Below are 11,107 nucleotides of genomic sequence, written 5' to 3'. Positions count from 1 at the left end.
TCCATAATGGGACTCAATCCCAGCTTCTCCGTCTGCGTCTCGTCCTTCCCACTCAAGGCTGAGACTTTACAGCCTCTCAGTCATAACTTCTTGGATGTAGATGTGTTAGGAACACTTTCAGCCACCCGTCTTGTCCCTGAGTGATCTCAGGTCCCAAACTCCAGAGCAAAGCTTTGAAATCTTGGGCAAGGGTGCCTTGTGGGAGCCTGTGTGTTGAGGGCAGGACTGGTCTCTGTCCGTGGTGCTGACCCACCAGCCACTTCCGGGAAAGATGGGGCTGCCTGGCAAGGTTGGCTGAGCCTCAAAAGAGGAAGCCTCTCTCACCACCAACTCCTTCCTTCTAGTCCCCATCTCCTCCAGTGGGATAACATCTGAAGCTATACCTCCCCGCACCACCACAGTCCTGGAGTGAGGGACTTAAGAAGCTGGGGGGCAGGGGGAGGCGGGCTCAGTGGTTCACATCTTTAATCCCAGTGCTTTGGGAGGCCAAGGCAGGAGGATCACTTGAGGCCAGCCTGGACAACATAGTAAGACCCCATCTCTAAAAAATAAAATAAAATAAAATAAAATTAGCCAGGTGTCATGGCACCTACCTGTAGTCCCAGCTACTTGGGAAGCTGAGGTGAGAGGATCACTTGAAGCCTGGGAGTTCGAGGCTGCAGTGAGCCATGATAGCGCCACTGCACTCCAGCCTGGGTGACAGAGCAAGACTCTGTTTCTGAAATTTGAAAAAAGAAGCTGGGGGCTCAAGGGCAGAATCACATGCATTTAATAACTTATGGGAGTTATGGAAACAGGTGGGCATGGCCAGGGGCCAGAGGCCAGGAGTGTGGTGAGCCGTTCTAGGGGAGAGTAATGAGATATAGGATGGTCCTACTGCCCCTGGCCTACCTCTGGAGTTGGAGTGAGAGCAATGGGTTGCCCCTTTGCTCAGATGAGCAGATGGAGTCTATATTTGTCTTCTGACCCACTCCTGCCCAAGGCCCTGTGTGGAGGTGAGGGAACATCCCTTCTGTTCCCGCAGCTGTGAATCCAGTGTATACATGGCCATCCTTTTTGCTTCCCTCCTACCCAACACGTTCATGTGCCTCAGACCCAGGACTCCTCCTCAGGTGGAAGTGGAGCTTGATTAAGCCAGTGAGGTTGCAGGCCCTCTGGAGGTTGGGGGCTGCTCTCCAATGGAGCGGCTGGCTCTTTCTCCTCCTTTCCTTCCTCCTCCTCCTCACCTACTGAAGCTCCATCCACCCGGGATGCCTCCCCTCCCTTGCTGCCCAGCACAGCTCTCAACAGCCTGTCCTTGGGGGGCTGCCTGGCTGGACCCAGGAAGACATAGGCCAGTGGCTTGGGGATTCGTGAAGGCTGCTTCTCAGGCCTGTGGTCTCTCCGGGGCCGAATCCTGGGTCTCAGCTTCAGCTTGTAGATGGACGGGACCCTCTTGGGCTTTCGGAGAGTTCTCCTGCCCTTGCTCAGACATACCTTGGCTTTGTCAGAGTTGGGGTCCAAGGGCGAAGGTGTGGGGGCCTCCGGGCTGGCAGACACAGTAGAAGCCGAGCAGTCCTGCCCTCCCTGAGGTGGGACCTTCCTCATGTGGGTGCCCTTGGCACTCAGGCTTGCCTTTGTCCTGGGCCCACTCTGTCTGGCTCCCAACTTCCCTTTGAGGCTTCCCGGTCCTGGGGTAACAGCTGGCTTAGGGGAGCCAGTCGGGGCTGCCTTCCAGGCTTCCAGGTCCACTTTAAGGAGGGATGGGGGGCCCTGAGCCAGTTCTTGGATGACTTTGTCATAAGGACCCCCAGGCTCAGGCCACTGCCCAACCAGCCTGGGGATGTAGACCCCACTGCGAGGGATGACCCCAGACCTTGTGCCCTGCAGACAGGCACTCCTGACTTCTAGCAGCTTCATGTTGCCCAAAATCTCCTCTTCAAGGCTACAGTAGATGGCCTGCTCCTTGTTCCTGCCCAAGGGCAGAGGTGTGTACCGCCCCTCGTGCTCCTGTGGGCCCAGGTCCCAGGACTCTCTGGCCTCTGCCATGACCTGGATGTCCAGCTGCTGGTCCTCCTGCCTCACTTCCACAGAGCAGTCCCCATGCGTGGACCCAGCCAGGTCCACAGTGACGGCCCTTAGTGGGATGGGGTCTCTCCCAAGTTCTGTCCTGGGACTTCCACTTGTAGCACCAGGAAAGCTCCTTCCTGGTGTCGGGGGGCGAGCAGGGGGCAGCCGGATGGGGATCTTGGTTAGGCCTTGGACAGGGGTTGGAGAACGGACAGACTCTGGCTCCCTGAACTGAAAGAACGCACCCTTGGCCTCATCCCGGAGTGGCAGCCTGAGGCCCAGGCACTCGGCTGGGCCAAAGGAACGAGGCAGGGGAGATGGTCCTCTTGCTGATATCCCTTTGGTGGTGGCCTCAATGGCTCGGAGTCTTTGTGGGGTGGGGTTCCCGGCATCGGTTCCCCAGCTGTCTGTTTCTTCATGAACCCAAGATGTGGGAATCCTTCCCCTGGGGAGTTCAGGGGGGTATCTCTCCTCCCTCTTTCCTGACAAGGTACACTGTGGGTCTCGGCCTTTTTGGGTAGATGAGGACTGGGGGCTGGGTGGGCTGTCCCCAGCTGTCGGCTGCCTCCAAGATGGGATGAGAGACCTCTCCTGGCACCTGAAAGGGAGAATCACAAGGCTGCAAAGGGAGACTCATCAGGCCGGCAGGGTCATCTAGTGTGGTCCCTGGCTTTGGGAAGTGACAGTCTTTCCCCAGTGAGAACACCCAGGGGGCTAGACTTCACGCTGAATGAAACCTATGCTCCCTCTCCTCCGTGACTGCCCAGAAATCCTCCTTATGGCAGTCACTGCCTAAGTCTATTCGCCCTTGTTCCCTGTGTAGCAGATAGAAGGAAGCCTGATCCTGGCCTGAGGTGACTTCAGATCCTTCGAGGGATGGCCTCAGACCAGTTGCAGGGCAGTGGAGAGACAGAGGGGAATGCACAGTCTCTGTCTTAGTCTCTGCTCTACCATGAAATGGTAGGAAACCTTCAGTAAGTCTGTTCCATTTCTGAGCTTCAGCCTCCTCATCTGTGAAATGGGAAGGCATATGAAGTAACCACATTATCCCAAAGGTACTGGGTATGCTTCTGGTTCCAAAACCTGTGGTCTCGGGGTAGAGGCACTGCTGAGGATCTGCTCCTTTTATCTTGGAGTGTGGTGACCTCTGAGAATGTGCACTCCAAAGGAAAAAGAGCCCCGTCCCTGTCTCTTCCCCATACCTCAGGAATGGTGCCATCTCTCTGGAGGCCCCCGTCCCTGCTCCCCGTTCCCTGCGGGGTCTGGGGGAGGATGGGGTGGGGGGCCTCAGCCTTCGGTCTGAAGAGGTATATGTCTTCCAGTCCACAGGGGGTGGTGGACTCTGTGAGCGGCTGATGGTCATTGTAGGCTGGGTCTGTGAGGGTCCATCCTGTACCCTTACTTCATGCTGCACTGGTGGGGCCGGGGGCTTCAGGAAGCTGCCTGGCTTGTGTGCTACCAACAGTCCCCCGGAGAAAGGACAGGAGAGAAGGGTTCAGTTCCTGCCAATGGGGACCATTGTTCCTCCCCCAGTGATCCCATGCCCCGCATCCCACATTAAAAACAGTGGGACCTACAGTGGCAACACCGGAGTTTCTTTATGGGAGGGGCTTAGGGGACCCAGCTGGGGGATTTATTTAAAGCTATGTTTTTAGTGCGGGTACACAACTTTCCCTTCGAGCATGTGCTTATCTGGAGTGGCTGGAGGCGTTGATGGAGATTATGGAAGAATTAAAGACCCTCCAAGTCACACTTGGTGCCAACACTGTGGATCCCAGAGCCAGACCTAAGCTCTGCTAAAATGCACCGTGGCCAAATGCTGCTTCTGCGTGTGTTGCCCGCCATCTTGTGGCGACATTTAGTACTGTACTGTGCCCAACTACTGCCTGCCTTCCTCCAGCCTCCCCCACACCTCCCCACCTACCGCTCCCCTCCTGGAGATCAGACATACCTCCCACCTCTGCCTCCAGCCTCCCAACCCAGAGCTAGGCCTCTTCAACCAACCCCACAGGGAGAGGACCCTCAGGGGACTCACAGAGGGATGTGCAGCGGCAGGGGTCATGTTTGTCCAGATAATGGCCCAGTGTGTCCCAGCCGCCCCCTACACGTACCATCACATGGTTCCGGAGGATCTGAGGGGGCAAGGGTGAGGTTAAGGGCGGGGTGGAGGGCAGCCCCTCTTCCTGGACCAGCTCGCGGGCTTCCGGCACTCACTCAGGGATGCTCTCATCCATGTACCCATCCACACGTAGATGTATGTGTGTGCTGTAAAAAGGCAGCCCGAATCTCCTCCTCCATGACTGGCGTCAGATAACACATGCGGTCAAGGTGGGAGCCAGGCTGAAAGCTGTCCCACAACTGGTCAAGGGATCCCAAAGGCATTGTATAGCCTGCCCCCAGAGCGCTCCTTTTGCTGTAAACGGTTTTGCATCTGTACATGCCTGTACCCAAAACAGGGCCCTAATGCCACTGGCTTTGCCCCTGTGGCCTGTGTGGAGAGCCCATGGGAGTCCTGGTCCCACTCCACCCTCAGGCAAGTCACATGTCTCTTCAAGCTTCAGCTTCCTGTGTTGGAAAGTGGGGCCACAAGTTCTTGCCCCTATCTGCATCACAGGGCTATTGCCTCAGGTCTAGGGGAGGGCCCAGAGAGCTGGCTCTGCTCCCAGGTGTGGCCTGTGCCCAAGGAAATGGCTGGGCCATGCCCCGAGCTGCTGGCCGCTCACGTGGGTACAAACCGTTTCTGGTGAGGCACAGCCAGGTATTGGGGTAGGAGGCACATTTTCAGACCTGTGCTGCTACTCACTCTGCTGAATGTACCCCCAGGCAAGTGGTAGGGGTGGAACTATGGGGTCCATGTGGCTGGGGCCGTGCACTGAAACCAAACTTGGGGTTCTCAAGCTGCTTCCTCTAATCAAGTCTGTGGGTGGAGTGGAATGGAAAAGTGTGATCACCCTTCTCCATACCCCACTCTGCCTGAGAACATGCTCTAGATTAGGCTACGGTGGAGGAGAGGGAGGGTGGTGGCTCTGGCTGCCCTGATGGGAGGAGGAGATAGGCTTGCCACCTTTGCCAGGAATCTCCTGGAATTCTCCCAGGGAGAGAAGGAGAGCTCCAAGGCCTGATGGCTTGGGGTGAATGATGACTTACTGTCATTGTCCTCAAGCCTGGACAAAGTCCCATATTCTGGGAGGTGTCATTGTTCCAAGCCTGGGCAAGGTCCCATATTCTGGGAGACTTAGTGTCATTGTCCCAAGCCTGGGCAAGAAACCCTATTCTGGGGGTCCCTTGACCCCCAGCCTGGACTTACCCGGATGAAGATGAGGGTGTTAGAGTCACCCACACGGTACTTCCCCTCAGACACTTTGACCATGGAGAACTGCACTGGGCACGTGCAGTGGCTCACGAGGTTCTGCACCTGCGGGCGGGTGGTGAATTCAGCCCTCTCCTTTGCCCACTCTGGGTCAAAATGGGGGCCCTACCTGTCCCCCAGGTCACCCCTGAGGTTTCTGCTGAGGTCAGAGCTGGGGAATGAGAAGCAAGGAGGGAGTAGATAAGGCTGTAAATGACCCAGCGAGAACGAGACCTGGGTGGTCACCCATGGACCTACCTACCATGAGGTCCAGAGCTGATGGAAGCGGCAGAGTGCCACGGGGGGACTGTGGGATCTGACAGGCTCAGGTCAGTGCCCTGTATCCACTGCATCATAGGCTTTTCATTAAGGAAACTGCCTGAGCTCCATTTTCCCCAGGGGTTAACCACACAGAACTAACTGCTGTGAAGTGGCCCTCTGTGCGGACCCTGTTCCAAACACTTTGTATGTGCTGGCTCCTTTACTGATCACAGCATTCATAGAAGGTAGGTGCTGTTACTGTCCCCATGCTGCAGATAAGGGAAGCCAGACACAGAGAGGTTAAATAATTTGCCCAAAGTCACACAGCTGCAAAGCAGTGGAACTAAGACTTGAACTAAGGTGTCTCGGAGAGTGCCACAGTCGGTGTTCTTGAAAACTGTCCCAGCAGGGGTTAAATGAGAGGGGCATCCAGTGCTGGGTTGGTAAGAACACCTGAGAAATGACATGGCCATTAATTACTACGCGTGGTTAGGGTTGAGGCTCAGAGTGGAACCGTGCCTTAAAGCCACACAGTGAATTCGGGTCAGGGTGGACAATGGAGCTCAAGAAGGGGGTGGGTTAGAGGGGGCTGGAGTGGGACTGGGGAGAGGAGGACGAAGGACAAAGGGAAGGGGGCCCTGAGGGCGTGTGCAGAGCCCCTCACCATCTGGTCCAGGTTGCGGAAGTGGCAGGGCTGGCGCCTGGGGGGCGCTGGCGGCGAGGGGTCGGGCGGGGGCAGGGCCAGCTCCCGCCGCACCTCCTCCTCGATCTCCTCCTCCAGCTGCACGAGTGTGGGCGCCGCAACACCAAAGCGCCACGCCCGGCGGCCCAGCTCCAGCAAACACAGCACCACGTTCTTCACGTTCTTGCGCAGCACCAAGTCCTCCGTCTCGAACATCAGCACCTCTGGAGTGGAGGCGGGGAGAAAAGGGCAGAGGCAGCGTGAGCCCCCAGAGGACCTGACCCTCCGGGGCAGGGGCGAGCGGGGAGGAAAGCCCTGGGGTCATCCCCGGTCTGGGGCAGCAGACATGGGGAGTGGTTTGGGTCTCAGAATCTTGGGGTCAAGTCAGCCCCCTAGGAGGGGTCTGGGCGGAATTGCTCAGGTGCTGGGTACAGACACGCGGCCCATCTCACAGGAGAGGCTGCGGGTGAGAAGAGGTGACAGCAAAGCAAAGGGACCTGGAGACTGGCTGTGACTGTGGATGAGAGAAGGATGAACTCCACCTTCCCCTCTCCCCACTCAGCTTGCCTGGATGGGTCCAGGAGCAGGAAGCGGTTTGTTCCACTTTCCACCCACGCCTCTCTCCTCCGATCTCCAACAGGCATCTCAAACTCAGCTCCCACCCAGGCCCAACCAGGCATGCTGAGGACATGCTCTGGAGCCAACCACTAAGGCTGGAGTCCTGACTTATTACCAGCCGCATGACCTTGAGCTAGACCCTGAGCCTCAGTTTCCTCTTCTGTAAAATGGGGATGTAGTCTATTTCGTGGGGTTGTTGTGAAGATTGGATATGCTAATAGTTGCTAACCATTCACAATGTCCGGCACATGCAAGCATTCCTTAAAGCACTAGCTTCTATTAACCTTCCAATTCTGTTCCTCAGTGCCCGGCCACCAGCCAGTAGCCCAGGCCTGACCCTTTCCCCAGTCTCACCCCTGCCACCTTTGGCCTGGAGAATGGCACAACATCCAGTCTCATCCCATTCCTGGTTTCAAGGCCAAGGAGATGAAGGATCCTGACATGTCACTCCCTGAGCCCTACAAGCCCCAGCATGATGGGGCCCCTCCCTGGTGTCATCCCATCTGTCTCCTCCCATGTTCTCTCCTCATCCTAGCCCTGTGCCCTCACCACCAGCCCTCCCTAGTCATTCACACACCATGCTTTTTCTGCGCCTTTGCCCCTGTCATCCCCCCTGCTTAGAATTCCCTTCCCACAAACTTCTATTTATCCCTCAAGACTCAGTCCAGCTGGGTGTGGTGGCTCACACCTGCAATCTCGGCAGTTTGGGAGGCTAAGGCGGGCGGATCACTTGAGGTCAGGAGTTCGAGACCAGCCTGGCCAACATGGTGAAACCCCATTTCTACTAAAAATACAAAAATTAGCCGGGTGTGGTGGCGGGCGCCTGTAATCCCAGCTACTCAGGAGATGAGGCACATATAATTGCTTGAACCCAGGAGGTGAAGGTTGCAGTGAGCCAAGATCGAACCACTGTACTCCAGCCTGGGTGACAGATCGAGACTCAGTTTCAAAAAAAAAAAGACTCGGGCCAAATCTCCTTCCTTTATGATGCAAACTTTCTCGGCCCCATTCCACCTAATCAGGCTGCTATTTCCTCCCCTGGCTCCCAGCATTGCACCTCTAGGTCAAGCCTTTGCCACAGTAGGCTATAATTTACGTATCTATCCCTCTACCTCTCTCTCTCTCTTTTTTTTTTTTGAGACAGACTCTCACTCTGTCACCCAGGTTGGAGTGCAGTGGCGCCATCTCAGCTCACTGCAACCTCTGCCTCCTGGGTTCAGGCAATTCTCCTATCTCAGCCTGCCACTATGCCCAGCTAATTTTTGTATTTTTAGTAGAGACAGGGTTTTGCTATGTTAGGCCGGGCTGGTCTTGAACTCCTGACCTCAGGTGATCCACCGGCCTCAGCCTCCCAAAGTGTTGGGATTACAGGCATGAGCCACCACACCCAGCCTTCTGCCTCTCTTGCTAGACCATGAATTTGTTGGGCACTGGGTCTCTTTCCTCTCTGTCCTTGGTGCCCAGCAAAGTGCTCAGCACAGAAGAGGTGCTTGATATATGCTTATTGAAGTAATCATCAACAAACATTTATCAATCATCAATATATTTATTTATTGAGGATTTACTATGAGGTGGGGAAACTGAGGCATGAAAAAAGAGCTGGTTCAAGGCAAATCTAGAATGAGGATCCAGGCTCCTGCCCCCCAGAGCTAGCCTGTGCATTTGAGAAAGGACCAATACCCCCCAAGATAAGCATCTGGAATGGGGACGAGGGTGCAGCATGGTTACCTTGGATGCCCATCTCCTTTCGACACCACTGGATGAAGTTAGAGACATTGTCCCTGGCCTGGAAGGTACCTGGCTGGGCGGCCCCATTGTAGGAGACCCCAACCTGGGGCATGGGAATCTTCTGGGCTTGGGCAGGTGCCTCAGCCAGGAAGGCCAGGGCAGCGTCAGTGACAACGTTGGCGTGTCGGCACAGCACCAGGCCCGTTTCCAGCACCTGCAGGAAGTTGGCTGCGTCGATGTCCAGCCCATAGAGGTCGCGAAGCCACTCAGCCAGGTCTTCCTTCATGGCCTCCAGGTACTGCTCACTCGACTTGAAAGGCCGGATACTGCACACAGGCGGCCCTAGGGTCCTGGGCTTCCTCCTGCCTCCCGCAGGCTGGGACATGGCTGGACCCTAGCAGGGGAGGAGGTGGGCACCTCCCCTCTCCCACTGCCGCCTCTTTCCTCCCGCTGCTGCTGGGTCTCAGCTGGGTTCTTCCTGATTCTGAGGTTCCCGTGTACTCGCTGAGAGCCCGGGACCTCCAGTGCTGCTACTTGCCACTGGCTTCAGCTGCCAGGCCTGGCCCAGCCCCTGCTCCCCCACATTCCTCAGTCCTTGCCAGAGCTTTCCCTGGTGGCCCTGCAGCAACCTTGCTCTCAGGCTGCCCAGTCCACTCAGAGTTCACCCCTCTGAGGCCAGATGGAAGTGAGGACACTCCTCTCTTTCCCCAGAGCTGGAGAGATCAAGCTGGCTGCCTCCTACCCTCTGCTGGCTGCGGCCACAGAGCCTGGGGTGGCTGCCGGCCTCCCCACTCTGCTTTCCTCCCCTCTCCTTGGAGACAGCGGCTGCTACAAACACTCCTTGTTAACCCTTCCCAGCAGGCGAGGACTGGCCTGCAGAACCAAGGGAGAGGGAGGAGAGGTTGGGGCTGGGGCTGGCTTCTCTCACGGGGCTGGCCAAATGGGAACTTTGGGGGAGTGGAGGGAAAGCAGGGGTAGGGGTTGCCATACCCCTTGGTGTTTAGTGAGTACAGGAGAATGGGAATGAAACAGACATAGAAATAGGGCCCAAAACTCATGAGTGTAGCCTTAAATCCTGTGTGACCATCATATACTACCTAGCCTCTCTGTACCTTAGTTTCTCAACTGTAAAATGGGGGTAATGTTTACCTTTTTGGTGTGTTGTGAGGGATAAAGAAATAATGTATGTGAAAGTATCAGACCATCAGAACTCACAGGCAGGCACAGGTCTGAGTGGGTCCCAGTTCTCCCGGCAGCTCTGTTAGCACCATGATCCCCACTTTCTCTGAAGAACCTGCCCCACCCCCCACCCTAACCATGTGATTGTGCTACAGCAGGCTGTGGGTCATAACACCCTACCACCCCCAGGGCCACAGCAATGCATTCATTCAACCAACATTTCTTGGTTGGTCACGGTGTAAGTGCTGCCTGTAATCCCAGCACTTTGGAAGGCCAAGGCAGGAGGATCACTTCAGGCCAGGAGTTGGAGACCAGCCTGGGCAACATGATGAAACCCTGTCTCTACAGAAATAATACAAAAATTAGACAAGCATGGTGGCACGCACCTATAATCCCAGCTACTCAGGAGATCGAGGCTGTACTGAGCCATGATTGCACCACTACACTCCAGCCTGGGCAACACAACAAGACCCTGTCTTAAAAAAGAAAAAAGTCTTGAGCACCGACTATGTGCCAGGCATGACTGCAGGCCTGAGGATACAGCAGTAAACAAAAAAGACCAGGTCTCTGACCTTATGGGGGCTACTTCCATGTTACCGAGTGGTGAATGACAGATAGACAAATAAATCTAAGGCTGGGCGTGGTGGCTCATGCCTGTAGTTCCAACACTTTGGGAGGCTGAGGTGGGTGGATCGCTTGAGCCCAGGAGTTGGAGACCAGCCTGGCCAACATGGCAAAACCCCTTCTCTACTAATACAAAAATTAGCCAGGCGTGGCGGTGGGCGCCTGTAATCCCAGCTACTTGGGAGGCTGAGGCAGGAGAATCACTTGAACCTGAGAGGCGGAGGTTGCAGTGAGCCGAGATCGTGCCACTGCACTCCAGCCTGGGCGACAAAGACTCCATCTCAAAAATAAATAAATAAATAAATAGTCAGATGGTGATCCATTCCAGGGAGACAAATAAAGGAGTAAAGGAGGTGAGGGTATGTGTGGAATTTTCTATAAGATGGTTAAAGGCCTCAGGGATAAGGTGATAATTGAGCAAAGACCTGAAAGAAGATCGGAAGCGTGCTCTGCAGCTGTCTGGGGGAAGAGTGCTCAGGCAGAGGGACAGCCAGTGCAAAAGCTCTGAGACCCCCATCTCTACAAAAACTTTTTTTAAAAGTTAGCCAGGCGTGGTTGGCACACACCTGTGGTCCCAGCTACATGCGAGGCGAGGCAGGAGGATTACTTGAGCCCAG

The 11,107-nt window shown here is 55.7% G+C and overlaps 1 protein-coding gene across 1 annotated transcript; it reads right to left on the bottom strand.

Annotated features, from left to right (window-relative positions):
* Positions 1-753: 753 nt before the first annotated feature.
* On the bottom strand, positions 754-9,964 carry GAS2L2 (growth arrest specific 2 like 2). The gene is made up of 6 exons (XM_001174066.6): positions 8,688-9,964; positions 6,324-6,565; positions 5,357-5,464; positions 4,085-4,181; positions 3,252-3,504; positions 754-2,647 (listed from the first exon to the last, which is right to left on the bottom strand). Exons 1-6 carry the CDS (start codon positions 9,070-9,072, stop codon positions 1,090-1,092), a joined length of 2,643 nt encoding a protein of 880 aa, XP_001174066.2. The 5' UTR covers positions 9,073-9,964; the 3' UTR covers positions 754-1,089.
* Between the last annotated feature and the right edge of the window lie 1,143 nt (positions 9,965-11,107).

The sequence above is a fragment of the Pan troglodytes genome, chromosome 19 (genome assembly GCF_028858775.2).
Source record: "Pan troglodytes isolate AG18354 chromosome 19, NHGRI_mPanTro3-v2.0_pri, whole genome shotgun sequence".
NCBI lineage: Eukaryota > Metazoa > Chordata > Mammalia > Primates > Hominidae > Pan > Pan troglodytes.
This window is presented reverse-complemented; position numbering and strand designations above follow the sequence as displayed.